We start from the raw sequence: 14,595 nt of genomic DNA, 5'->3' as shown, positions 1-14,595 counted from the left end.
GTTGACTTTTCGCTATTAGCCAAATTGCAAAAATTACGCGCTTAAAGTTCTCTTCAAGCAAATAGAAAACCGGTAACAATAACAATATAACAACAACAGCAAGATCAGCAACTGGTACAACTCTCAACCAGCCGCAAAGTATGCAGCATAAAGCAAAATTCATGGAATGCCACAGCATAATAACTTTTGGCAATAATACAAAAAGCATGCTGCTTGTCCTGCCCTGACGAGCACGAGGGTGAACTGAGGTGAACTGGGGCTGCTGGAAAGGGGGAAGAGGTGGAAAGGGACACATTGCCTTGTACCAAATCGTTGGGCCGTGAACAACATTTTAAAACATGCATAGCTCTGCATGCTTGTGTGTGTGTGTGTGTGTGTGTGTGTGTGTGTGTGTGGTGTGTGAGTGTTTGGCGTCTAATAGACATGTCAAACATGTCTCTCATACATGTGTTGCATACACTCAGGCAAATTGCAATTGGCCAGCTTTTTTGGTGCTTGAACGGCTGCGGCTTAAAGGCATGCCAAAATTCAATTAAGCTAACAAATTGATTTCACTAACTTGGACAAAAGACAAACAAAACAGAGCGGAACCTAATAAAAACAATACAAATGCAGCGAGAAAACCACAACAGCTGTTGTTAAGAAAGCAACGGCAGCATTTCAATTAAAATGCATTCATATTGCAATAGAGCGAACAGTTTGAGGGCCAAATTGTGGACAGAAGTAGTGTGGTGTGGTTTGGTTTGGTGTGGTGTGAAAAGGGTGGAGTGGAGTTGACTGACATAGTGGTGAAGTGGAACAGAGCGGAGTCTATGCATAGATCTACAGCTGACAGAGCAAATTGCTTTGCGCTTATGACATGACCAGGCTAAAAGAAAATGTCAAACATGGAGACAGCGTTGTAAGTTGATTGACGTGCAAATACCTTAAGAAAAAAGATGAGATAAAATAGTTCTTTATTGTTCAAATTTAAATGATAGACAAAATATATAAATTAAGATCAATAGAATTTATAATTCATACTATATAAATATACATATATAAATGCAGTTTATGTACTTAATTAAAACTATAACTCAACAAACTTTTCTTCTACTTTGACTACTTTGAATGAATTCTTAAATTCTACTCTTATTTTTTAAAATTCTTCTTTGTCTTGTTTTCTGTACCGTTTTAATGGCAGCGCTGCTAAAGTAAAACAAAGGCATCTGAAAATATAAATAAAACCATTAACATCAGTAATTATTTTTAAAAATTTATAACTACTAAATTTAGTACGAGAAAGTTTTAACTTCATCTTTGTCTTAATCTACAGCTTATCTGCCTTATAATCGGTATGAGCCTTACATAAATATGGCGAAATACAGTCAATAATAATATCTATAAAATATATAATAATTACTATTAATTAGTTTAAGTGAGTAATTTCATTTATCTTGCAATTTAGTGTGAATTATATAATTTAATCTTGCGAACTCTTTTTCGTAGTGAACCTTAAATTATATAATGAAAGGCAGTTAACAATAATATTTATTCATTTAGTTATTACTATTAAATATTTCCAGTAGTATTTGTTGCCTTTTTTTTTATTTCTATACAGTCAGAAAGTATTGTAGGATTTCAAGTCCAGGGTATTTATGAAACTAAGGGCATGTCTGTACATTCGTCTTGTCATATATGCAAACGCAAACCAAAAGCCGAGCAAACGATGATGCCAAGAGACTAAGAGACTGACGAGGGATTTGATGATGAAGATAATGATGATGATGATGATGATGGCCATGGCATTTGCCTGGCTTGAATGGCTACAGCAATAGGGTAAGCTGTTAAGCGCTTTTCAAGTGCTAGACCACTGGCAGAGTTATTGGCAATAGCGTCGATTTTGGGTAGTTCATAATGTGCAATCGATGCTTCATTTATGAACATTTTATAGAGTGAACACGAAGGCAAACCGATAAGCTGCCACATGCAGCAAAAGTCATATGAAAAGGTAGACAAGTAAATGAGACAAAATCAAATATGTACAAAATGTATATAAATTTAATAACTACATGCTAATTGTCTCTCCACGTGCGGATGCCTCAGTTAGTTATAGTTATTGTGGAGACATCCTGTAGTCAGTGGATACGTGTCGGAAGTTGCCCATTGAAAATCCTTTGGCTCGTGTCCCTTTTTGTATGCTGCTGATTGCCCCTGCCAAGCACGCAGCTCTCATTTGTCTGTTGCGTTTTTATGACTTGACCGTTATGCTTTGGTTTGTTTTATACTTTGGTTTATTATTATTTTTGTTTGCTGTGTGTGTGTTTTTTATTTATTTTTATTTAATTTTTTTTGTTTTGTTCTCATAGAATTTCTTTTTAATCCGCTTACGTCAGGCGAAATTCAATCAAGAATTTTCACTGCTTTTTTACCACCGCCGTCCCGCAAGCTGATGGTGCTGTTATTGTTGTTTCTTGACCACGCTGTTTGGCTAGCAAATAAATCAGAAAAGTCGGCTTTTCGGGCTCTGTATTAAATATACACAAATGTATCAGCAAATTGGAGCGTGTCTCTTAATTTAACAGCAAATTTATGACCGCCATTGATAAAATATTTCATGATATTTCATAATTTCTTTTTTCCCTCTATTTGCAGCACAAAAGACCAGAAAAAAGAAGCAACAAAGAAATTGAGAATTAATTAAATGTGCAACATTTAAATCAACTCACACGTTGCACAACACGCTACAAACTCCCAATTAAAAGAGGCCATATATAAAACGTGCTTTTCGCGATGATAAAAAGTTTGCGTTAATTGAAAGAGTTCAAAAATATAAAGTAAATTTAGTGCATAATATCATACAATTGGAAGACACTTTGGTATCAATTACTTGTCCAAAATGTGCAACCTACTCTTCATCATGCTGACAGCTCTGCTGATATTCGAGACATTGACAACCCTGGCGCTGAGCAGCGACGGAAACGTGGGCGGCAGCGTTGGCGGCTCCACAGTTAACAATGGTGAGTCTACTAATTGTTCCATAATTTGATTACATAATTGCATTGTGACAGCCCAGTATGGCTTCCTCATAAATATTTCCGGCAGCGCAATATGTTGAATTTATTTATTTAATTATATTGAACAATTATATTGTAAAGGGCGCCCAAAAAACCGCGCTGCACAAATGCGACTCACTTGTTGTTTAACATGTAACATTAGATTTCTAGTTGGTTGCAATAACTAAATTAACAACGCTACAAGCTCAAAAACAGTGGCAGCGCAATGGAAATTAAAATGTGATGTGTTTATATTTGAATAGTTGAATAGGCGTGCATTAAAGCGATTAACTGCTAAATTTAAAATTAGCTGTGTGTCCCCAATTTACTTGGTAACTTGTTCTTGTTGCTATCTATTTGAATGATGTTAATTTATCTAAGTTGGAATTTAGCGTATTTTAAATATTTAATAATAGGCAAGCCTTTCATAAACCTCAATTTTTAATATTATTATTTATTTATCCCAGTTCCACAGGTTAGAGACTTATACAAAATATGGCTCCAAGGGTATCTTATTATTCAGAAAACACTTACTTATTCAGTGATTACTTTACGTTAACGTCGGCTGTATTTTATCCAGCTATGAACCCTCAGGTTAAATATTTTAAATGCTTGATTGGATAAATGGTTAATATAGCTTAGACTGTAAATGTAAATCCAGCTATTCTGCTAAAGGCCACCCCTTTATTTATGGCTTTATTTTATACATGCCACAGATTTGAGCAACAAAATATAACGTTTCATAAACTAGAACTAAAATATGATTTGAAGCTAATTATCAACTCAAAGCTATAACCATTTTACCACAAACTTTTTGCAATCGCATGCATCTATGAAATAAGTTTCAAACAGCACACAAAATATAATAAATAGGACATTTTCCACAAAACAGCATTTAGCTTGGCCAAAGTGATGCTAGTTATTTAAATTGCGCATTTAATTGGATAGCTGAGCTTGCTGTTCCCCCAATTATTGTCCTTTATCAAAATGTCAGTCGTATTTGTTTATGGGGTCAATTTGCGATTGATAAGTTTACCTGATTGCAGTAATTAATATAATCAGGTATAACTTTGCAAAATGCTCACTATTACAAAGTGAGTAAAGATAAATATAACGTTCATAACTCAAATGTCAAGTTTTTGCCACTTATTCAACACGCTAACTCTCAATTGTTTTGCAAAGTTGAGTTAACTCAACTGCTTGGCCATTGAAAACTTCATTAGGCAACTGCTGTTGTTATTGTTGGTCCTGCCACTGCTGTTGATGCCACTGCCACTGCTGTTGGTGCTGCCACTTAGCAGTATTTGGCTCGAAGCTAAATCAAAATCACACCCGCAAAACTTTCAAGCTAATAAATGGCACGAAAACTTTTTGGCCGCTCGTTTGTCATTTTGGGGCTGGCCAACGAGCGAAATAATTGTCAATTTGTTTGTAGGCGGCCCAGGACAATGCCTGAAGGCAATAAAATTTATTTAAGTGGCCTCATAATTGTTTACAACAACGACAACAAACCAAACAAAAGGCAGCTGCAGTTGAAATGAGCAATTATTAAGCCATGAAAAATGTAAAACACAAAAAGCAAACAACAACAAACAAAACAGCACCAACAAAAACGTGAGCCAAGTCAACGTCATAATCAAGTTATTACTTTGGCACATATATATATGTATATATATGTATATATATGTATATAGCAAACTACGAGGCAGCTGGAAGGCATGCAAAATGCTCAACAATGAAAATATTAATAACGTTAATGAAATTCTCATTTGCGAGGGCAGAAAAGAAAACGAGAAAGACAAGCAAACAGTGAAGTCGGAGGCAATAATGCTAATGAGCAAATGTGTTGCCGCCACAACAAGGGGCAAGGAGGGGAGTGGCCCTTTAGGAGTAGGTTGGCTGGAGACACCATAAGTGATATGCTGGGGTTAAGTTAAATCCATGCCAAACATTGTCATGAGCATGTAAATATATTTAAATATATATATATGTGTGCATACTTCTGGCCTGACATCCCAAATATTTGCACCGCTAAATATGCAACAAAGGCTGACGGCGTGTGAAATGTGCGTGTGTGCGTAAATAAGTGTGTGTGTGTGGGCATTTTTGTGTGTTTATTTGTGGTCAGCGTCAATTATGATAAGAACTTGTGTGTTTGTTTTTCTTTTTTGACATTCCTAACGAATTAGCTGTGTGACTTTGATGACTTTTTAGTGGCTTACTTCAAATATGGCTGTGTGTGTGTGTGTAGCCTTTTGGGACTGTGTATTGTGTATCAAGTGGCTAATGTAAAGTTCGCAAGTGGCATCCACTTGTAGTTGCTGAAAATGCGCATAAAAGCAGAATGGGCTATTTAACTTTGGCTTTGACATTGACTTTGATACTGATGTTTGTCGCACTGCAATTGAGAACTGACTTTTTGTACATGCTGACAAATAATTGGCTCGAATTCCGGACCCAACATTCTTGAGGGTTTAGACAGCCATGGCTTTGGAAAGTTATGAACCATTTTTACTTGGACTTTTTGAGGGAATTTTAACAAGAATTTACAGCTGAAATCGCGTGTCCAACTTCAATTGCAATATATATCTAACGGTCAAATCATTATGAAAAATACCTGGTTTTTGAAAATCGATTCACTTTTGACAAAGTTATGGCTCTGGAAAAATTTGACCACGACTTTTAGAGGATATAATTGTAGCATGAGTTTGGAGCTGAAATCCAGTTTTCAATTTTAAATGCTGTATTAACGAAGGGATAAAACCATTCTTAAAACGACCTGATTCTTGAAAATCGTTTCATATTTGGGAAAGTTATGTTTCTGGAAAGACTATCAGAACTTCTTGAATTACAGTTAAAAAAATAAAATGAGTTTACTTCTGTATTGATCCTTTGGGTGGAATATGTATTCATGTATATATGGTAATTATTATTTCTATCTAAATGCGGTTACCTAAATCATTTATAAAGTTTTTCTCGAGCTCAAGCAATCTGAATTTGACATGTTGAATTGTTGACAATCTCCTAAATAGATCACGCATCAAATCCACATCCATTACTTTATGCTTTGGTGGGGATGTGAGTTTAACAGATAATTGCTTTCAATTTGGCTAACATGATTTGACAAATCATATTTGCCAATTAGTCATAATTTCATTTGCTATTTGAAAGCAAGTCATTTATAAACATTTGCACACCGCCGTCAAGGTGCTTCAGAATCGTTTTGATTTCATTTCGTCAAAATGTTGGCCGTAAATGTTGTCGTCATTTCTATTTAAGCGTATCCTTCGCAACTAGCAGCAATTAGCCGGCAGTTAAAATTAGTTAACCCAGCAGACAGCACTCGCTCTATCCTGCTCAATCTCATGTCGCTTGTCGGGGTGTCTGTCTCTTTCTGGCACACATATGCATAACAATTACATCAACAATTAGAAGTCAAGACAACAAACGACATTCAAGTGATGACAAGGGGCGGCTCGTAACGGAAAGTAACAAAGTCAGTCAGGAAAAATCAAATTTGTCAAGTGCTGAAATTGTTGTTGTTGCTGGTTGGTTGGTGTTGGTGTTGTTGTGGCGCTGTAAACACAATAAAAATTACACTTAATTTGGCATTTAAGTGGCGACAACGAAGACAACGTCGAAAATGTTTTTCCTTTTGTTAGCGCGCCAGCCATAAAAAGGACACACTCCACCACCATCCCTAATGTAGCACCCCCCACCACCCCTACAAACCCCAACGTCTGTGCTATGTGTTAAGTATCATTATGTAATGTGACATTTAAACAAAGGAGCGCGTGTGAAATGTGTTGATGGCTTTGTTGACATGTGAAAAGAAATGAAACTGAAAGAGTGCCCTCGAAAAGTCAAGTGGTTATAACTATAACAAGTGAAAGAATGGCAAGAGTATTAAATTCAGCATGTGGAATATTAAATACCCTTTCAGACCTTTATTAGATAGGCATGGAAGGCGATTTTTAAATAATAAATGGAAGTGATTACGTTAAGCACAAACAAAAAGTAGTTATATATTTTCAATAAAATGTCTCTGCCAAATCTTAGATTGGAGCATTGATCTTAAGCAATGTGATTCAATAAGCTATTTTTAGGCTTATGTATCACAATATCATATTTTTTGTTGTTGTTTATATTCAGCTAAGATGTTTGTGATTCTCGAAAACATTTATCATTTAGCACCTTAAATTTGATCACTTTTGACACGACAGTCAAGAAAGTTGTTGAGATATGAATATACTTCTTGGATTCGGTGTTATTCTCTTTCAATGCGTTACAAATTTCAACACCAAATAAAAATACTCTCACCAAGGGCATACAAAAAGAGAGAGCGAGAGGGAGTGAGTGAGATTGAAAGTAGGGTGCAGCATTCTAATGCCAGATGACAGACACAATGTGAGTTATTTCCATAAGCAAAGATCATTTGTCAGTCTCCCCAACACACCCCCCTCCCACTACAAAAACACACACGCACAAATACACCCAAAGAAAGGGGGGACAAAATCTGTGCTTTCCATTATGAAAAACTCAAGAACGACAGCTGTATGCGATAAGCAATGCAACCAAATGGTTGAAGCATTTTAAGGAAGTGCCTCAATGGCCATTAAAAATAAAATGCCTTTCGCTTCACAGCATCGTTTAATGGCGGTAGGGAACGTGAGGAGGACTGAGCAGCGAGGAGGGGTGGAAATGAAAGGGCAGCTCGTTGTCTTATCTGTTCTGATTAGCAATTAGCACGTGTCTTTGTTGCTGTGCGAACAAAATCCGTCCAGCAGCACTAACATTGAATTATTATGCTGAAGGTCAGCCGCGTGGCTGCCACACACATCTATTCACAGACACAGATACACACACACACACATTCAGCTGGACAGCTAGCCCAAGTGCCATGTGGCCAAGTCGGCCACGTCCCGCATGAGCCCGAGATTAATGATGTGCCCGGCACGCCACAGGCGGCAGGGCATTATTAGCGTTGTCTGTGTGCCCCAGTGTAGCCGCATAAATCAAGTAGATTATCAGGTAGCGATAGTCAGGGCCAAGGATTTGCATATGAAATTTAGTTGACAGCCACAAGCAGTTGCGGATTTTCGTGTTTCAGCGTCCCCTTTGCTGCTGGTGCTGCGTCGGGTGCTGCAGCTTTACAATAGAGACACCGACAATCTGCGACTGGGACAGTGAAAGTCTGTTCGTTTTTAAGAGCATTTTATGTCTCGGACGTGTTATCCTGACTGGCCAATTAGTCTTCAGTTTAATGAGCATCATAAGGGTTACGAGCTGGAAAGGTGTGAATGGCAAGGGTGTTTTTTTTTCTCGTTACACTTGCAGTTCTTTCTTCTGCACTTAATTCTTGTCTAAATAGGGTCATTGGTTCTACATTTTATTCTAATCTAAATAAGATCTTTCTTAAATAAATGTATTTATATATAATTGTCGATTGCGTTAAAGTTACTGAAACTTAATCTTTATTAAAATGTTTTTTAAATCCATTAATGCCAAATGGTCTTCTACATTTTGAAGATCTCGTGTTGCAATGCAACATATACAGCTTATTTAATTAGATTCTTAATTTGCAGTATTTAATTTAATTTTAGCAAAATAATTTAAACTTTAGAAAAAAGACCGCCGCTATGTGTTTCGAGCAACTATTCAGCCGCAAACGATAAGCGCGCGCCAACAAATGATCGGATTCAAACGATCGGACTGAAAAGAACTGAGCGAAGCGTTATCGGAATCAAAAATGAGCGAACGAACTAAATGAACGTTCGCTCAGTTTCTCTATCTCTGTAAATATGTGCAGCAACCAGTGTCTGCACACTGACTCATTTATTTTGGCGCGAACAATAAATAAATACATAATATGCGTTAAATAGTTTAATTTGAGAATATTGGTAAAAGCAAACAGCTATGAATGCGGCTAAGCGAGTGCTATCGCCCAGCAAGGTCGAAAATCTGCCGGCACAAGGCAAAAGGTACAAAAAGCAAATCGATCTCGATACTCAAACGCCGCCGCAGCCCCAAGAACAGGAAAATTATGATTTTCTGCTGGACGACGACGAGGATTTCGATGTGAGTGCCTTGGATGCAGCTGTGAGCGCAAATCCTCGCCTAGAGCTGAGCGGCTGGCAACGCTGTGTGGTGCGCCATGTGGAGCGTTTGCCCAAAACGCATGATTTGCTCCTGGAACTGAGCGGCGAGGAGGAGGAAGCTGGAAAAGCTGTTTGCCATTTGCAGGCACCCTGGAACCAGACACCCATCCAGACTGGTGATCTGCTCTCGCTACAGGCGCACTGGCAACCCACACTGGCTGCCTATGCGATCAACAAGGAGCATGGCTATTGTGTGATACATCCGGATCTTTTGATTTCCAGCACTTCAGTCACCGGCTCTCTTTTCTGCCGGCGCAAAGCGGTGCTGCAGGATCGTTTTCGCGGCGTGGACTCGGCTAATGCGGTCGTAAGTGGTAGTCCTCGATCATGTGTATAATATATATAGAATAAGCATACCATTTGCAGATGATCATAGGCACCCTGGTGCATGAGCTGCTGCAAACGGTGCTCGCACAGCGATTGCGTCGCAAGCCACAGATTGAGGATGCACTGCAGGGAATGCTGCACAGCGCTCAGCTCGCTCAGCAGTTGTATGCCGCACAGCTGAGTCGTGCCGAGATCGAGCTGCAATTGCATAAATTTGTGGAACCTATTGTTGCCTTTATTGCACAGTATTTGGAGGGTGAATCTCCAGCCGTACAGCTGCCGGAAACGTTCGCTGGTCGCATTGAACAGATACAGGATATTGAGGAGAATCTGTGGGTGCCGCAAATGGGACTCAAGGGCAAAGTGGATGTGTCCGTACGTGTGCGCAACAAGAAGCATCCAATTCCGCTTGAGTTGAAAACAGGACGCGCCAGCTTCTCTATGGAGCACAAGGGCCAATTGTTGCTGTATCAGTTGATGCACTCGGCGCTTGGCCAGGAGACGAGAAGCGGCCTGCTGCTCTATCTGCGTGAGGGCATCATGCGTGAGGTGCGCGAGGGTCGCAACGAGCAGCGTGATCTCATCCTGCTGCGCAACGAACTGGCGCATTATCTAACACGCGACGCTCAGCTGCCAGCGACTGGACAAGAATCGGTGTCACTTTCGCTGCCCGAGCAGCCCGGCAAACTGCTGCAGCCGTTTGAACTGCCTGAACCCATCTCACATCACAGTGCGTGCGGCAATTGTGCCTATGCCACACTCTGTTGCAGCTTTGCCAGCACCGATCCTCAGCTGGAGCTAAGTGAATCGCATCCGTTGCGCCGCCTAATGCCGCAAGTCTTATCGCATCTTGGCCAGCCAGATAATGAGTATGTGCTGCACTGGTGCGGCCTTCTAGCTCTCGAGGAGCAACAGGCGCGTCAGTCGCATCAGCTGCGTTCGCTTTGGACTGAAACGCCTGCGAGGCGCCAGCAGCAGGGACGCGCCATTCATCAGCTGGAGCTGCCCACGGGGCATAAGGCCCGCTTCCAGGATGGACGCTTCGAGCACAAGTTGGTGCTATCAGCACAGGCAGATAAGGATTTCAATCTAAATCTCAGCGGCGTGAGTTCTCAAAATGTCTGCAATGCGTTTAATTATGATAATCTACGGGAACATTTTTATGTAATTGCCCTTAAATATATTTATATATATTTGATTGAGCCTGATTAAGAGACTTAAAAATTAGGCTGCTTACAGAAGTAAATGGATTGATTGAAATTAGTAAAAATCTAATTTTTGTACATGCGTAGCGAAAAATTAATAATACGAAATTATGCATTCTTAAAAGTTCATCAATTCTATAGAGAAATTTCGATAAAGTTCTTGAATTATAATTTTATAAAGTAATTCATTTTATATTTTCAATATATCCGATCCTATATCTACCTTGTTGTAAACTAATTTAATAAGGTCTCTCAAATTCCATTTAAAATGTGGGCAATTACATAACAAATATCCAAGTGGGTAATCCTAGTTAGACGCATTGTATTTATCCCAGTGCCGAATCAAGTCCAAATTTATTTACAGTTTGAGCTGGGAGAATATGTAACCGTTAGCTGCACTTCACGTCTGGCCATTGCCGCTGGCTACATAACGAGATTGGAGACGCGCAGCTTGTGCGTGCAGCTGGAGCGTGATCTTGGCCAGCGTTATACAGACGAGAGCTTCATTGTGGACAAGCATGAGTCGCAAAGCTTTGCCAGCTTTAATTACACTAATCTGGCGCTGCTGCTAGAGGCCAGTGAAAAATCCGCTGAGTTGCGTTCCATCGTGGTGGCAAGGACACCGCCAAAGCAGCACAAAGTTGTGCCACGCATTATTGGAAGCAAGGGCGGACCCATGCTGCGTCCGCTGAACAAGGTGCAACAGCTGGCCGCTTTGAGAGCGCTCACCACGAGCACACATCTCTTGATTAAGGGTCTGCCGGGAACAGGCAAAACCCAAACACTGGTGGCCATTGTGCGACTGCTGCATTTGATGGAGCGCAGTGTTTTAATCACAGCGCAAACGCATTCTGCTGTGGATAATCTGCTGTTGCGACTGCTGCCACATAATCTACCTATGCTGCGACTGGGCAACAGTGCACGGATTCATCCGCAGTTGCTGGCAATTAGCGAGGCCGAGCTTACCTCCAATTGCGAAACGGTGGACCAATTAACGCAAGTCCTGCACAAGCCGAGCATTGTGGGCGTTACGTGTCTGGGCGCCGGACACGCTCTCTTCCAGCAGCGTCACTTTGACTATTGCATTGTGGACGAGGCGACACAAGTGCTGCAGCCGACAGTGTTGCGTGCGCTGAGTCACTGCACCCGCTTCATACTCGTCGGCGATCCGGAGCAGTTGCCACCGCTGGTGCGCAGTCGTGAGGCACGTCAGCGTGGCGCCGATGAGACACTGTTCCAGCGTCTCGACTGTGAGGAGGCGACGGCGGTGCTAACACTCCAGTATCGCATGAATCGCAGCATCACTCGACTGGCCAATGAGTTGACCTACGGCCAGGCGCTGCAGTGTGCCAGCAAGCAGGTGGAGAATGCCAGGCTGCAATTGGAACTGATTAGCAATAGCAATAGCGCCTGGGTGCAGCGTGCGCTGCAAACACATCTGGAGCAGGCTGTGCTGCTGCTGGACACTTCGGATTGCTCACAGCGCTGCCTAGACTATGCTGCAGCCAGCAAGCAGTTGGGCCAGACCGGCGACTCCATTGAACAGCACTACGGTGAGGATCGAATAGTGCCGACCACTGCTCGCTCGCGTCGTCCGCCCAAATATACCAACTATTGTGAGGCGGCGATTGTTATGCATCTGCTGCATCAATTACTCGCTGCTGGCTATGATGCAAGACGCATTGGCGTCATTGCACCATATCGCGCTCAAGTGGAGCTGTTGCGCCAGCTGGGCAAAGATCTAAACGGTGTCGAGTTCAACACGGTTGATCAGTATCAGGGTCGTGATAAGAATCTAATCATCTACAGCTGCACAAAAACGGGCAGCTCAACCGACTCCGCGGAACGGTCACGTGAGGCCGAAATCCTCGAGGATCAGCGTCGTCTCACGGTTGCCATTACGCGTGCCAAGCACAAGCTAATTCTTCTAGGCGATGTCAGCTGCTTGCAACGCTACACGCCATTCCAGCGCCTCTTCAAACATATTCCCGATCGCTGTCGCTTGCATTTGGCCGACGGTCGCATGGGTTTTAGCTGGCAGACGCTGCTCGATGAGCTCAACCATGCTAAGAGAGGCGACTAAGTGAAAGAAGACAACTTTTTGGCTTGCCTCATTATCCCACTTTCAAATATATGCATGTTTTTATTTATAATTTATAATGATATCAATTTTGTATTATTTTATACCCTGAACCCATGTCAAATGGATTAAAGGATTAATAGTTTTGTAACAGGCAGAATGAAGTATCTCCCGACGCCATAAGGTATATAAATATATATATATTTGTTCTTATTTATGGTCGACAGATTTCACAGACTGTAAGTTGACTTATCAAGTTTGTTTCCTGTGATCGATAATTTCTACCGTTATGCGTTTTATTCACCAACTGCACAAACTTTCTGAAGAGAAGGATAAAAGACACCCATGTTATAGTCCAAAACATATTCTTCTAACTACTATCAGCAGGTGCAATCATTTTTTGCACATGTGCAGGCATGTTCACACGCTTAACTTTTAAAGGAAAATTTGGCAATAAAACCAGAATAATAAATTGAGTAGCTGGATTAGCAGCTAGCTCGAATACAGCTTTCTTACTTAAAAACAATTTAGTGTGCTCTATGCTCTGTAAAATGGAAAAACTCTTCCATTTTCCATACTTGAGATAATTGTAATCGGCTGAGAGTAGAATCGAAATTTCATAGTCACATTAGTTAAGTGTAACTGATAAATGGCTGCAGCTCTTCACTTCAATGGACGAATGTGCATTTACAAATCACGCACACAGTGAGTTGGTTAAGTGTGCTTCAGTCGAGAGTGCTCGAAGTATTTGAATGTAGTTTTTTATATTTACATGGCTTACAAATTGACTTTTTTGCTTTCAGCTCGTGCTAAGCAAGGTGTTCTTTAATATCTGGGCCAATTCCAATACATATATAATCATATATTGTAGCTATTGTAGCAAGTAAATTGTCTCCTGTGTGCTGTGTGCTTGTTCATTTACCAATAAACAAACCAATTTATAGGCAACTATTATTGTAACATAGTGAACCACTTAAGTGGAGACTCTAGAAATGTCGCCACACGCATATACATATACATGCATTATGCGTGTACACTGACAACTGGTACACACACAAACACACACACACACACACACATAAACAAACACATACACACAATCGCACTCTAATCACACCCACTTCAATTCACTGCCAAACTGCCGCCTGCCGCCTGCTGCCTGCTGCCTGCCACCTGCCCCTCCCCTATGCAAGCATGCATTCATGCATTCAACTTAGTCACTTCGTTGCACGCGCCGTCAATGCGCACAATGGAGCACCATGTGGGCGTTAAGTGTGTGTGTGTGTGTGTGTGGGCGTGGCACTAAATGACGTTGAGTGCACATTGCCACAATTCTTGGGCACTGTTGAGTTTTGTTGTTGCTGCAGTAGTTGTTGGTGGCATACTTTACATAGCAGCAACACTTGAAACAAACCCGTTGCGTACTTGCAGGCGCACAGAGGCCACCAACTAAAAGTTGTGCTCGGCTTATATGTGTGTGTGTGTGTGTTAGTGTGTGTTCGAGTGTGTGTGTGTATGTGCATGTTTTATGATTAGCGCAATTTAGTGAACTTCAAGATGTTTAACCATGGCGTATACGTAATGCCTAATTAGCGCCAGAGAAAAAGTTTTTGCCTTGCAATTGCTAACCGCAGGTCATACAAAACCCAAAGATACACAAATAGACAGACAGTCAGACAGACAGATAGACAGGCAAACGGTGGAAAGGATGAAGGAAGCTGAAGCAGTACAACAGCCAACTTGAAGCTACAAATTTGTTTGGCTTTCGGTTTAGCCACAGACGCCAACGG

At 41.0% G+C, this 14,595-nt stretch overlaps 2 protein-coding genes across 2 annotated transcripts in view; both read left to right on the top strand.

Annotated features, from left to right (window-relative positions):
• LOC6562565 (neurotrimin) overlaps window positions 1-14,595 on the top strand; it is a 63,651-nt gene that overhangs the window by 3,644 nt on the left and 45,412 nt on the right. The window contains exon 2 of the mRNA XM_032736699.1: window positions 2,635-2,999. Within this exon, the coding sequence (XP_032592590.1) occupies window positions 2,879-2,999 (121 nt within the window). The 5' untranslated portion in view covers window positions 2,635-2,878. The remainder of the gene's footprint in view (window positions 1-2,634; window positions 3,000-14,595) is intronic.
• LOC6562562 (DNA replication ATP-dependent helicase/nuclease DNA2) lies at window positions 8,922-12,889 on the top strand. Its single transcript, XM_001988071.3, has 3 exons — window positions 8,922-9,500; window positions 9,560-10,624; window positions 11,090-12,889. The coding sequence occupies exons 1-3, from the start codon at window positions 8,952-8,954 to the stop codon at window positions 12,806-12,808; spliced, it is 3,333 nt and encodes a 1,110-aa protein (XP_001988107.1). The 5' UTR covers window positions 8,922-8,951; the 3' UTR covers window positions 12,809-12,889.

Source organism: Drosophila grimshawi, unplaced genomic scaffold (assembly GCF_018153295.1).
Source record: "Drosophila grimshawi isolate 15287-2541.00 unplaced genomic scaffold, ASM1815329v1 contig_1377, whole genome shotgun sequence".
Lineage (NCBI taxonomy): Eukaryota > Metazoa > Arthropoda > Insecta > Diptera > Drosophilidae > Drosophila > Drosophila grimshawi.
This window is presented reverse-complemented; position numbering and strand designations above follow the sequence as displayed.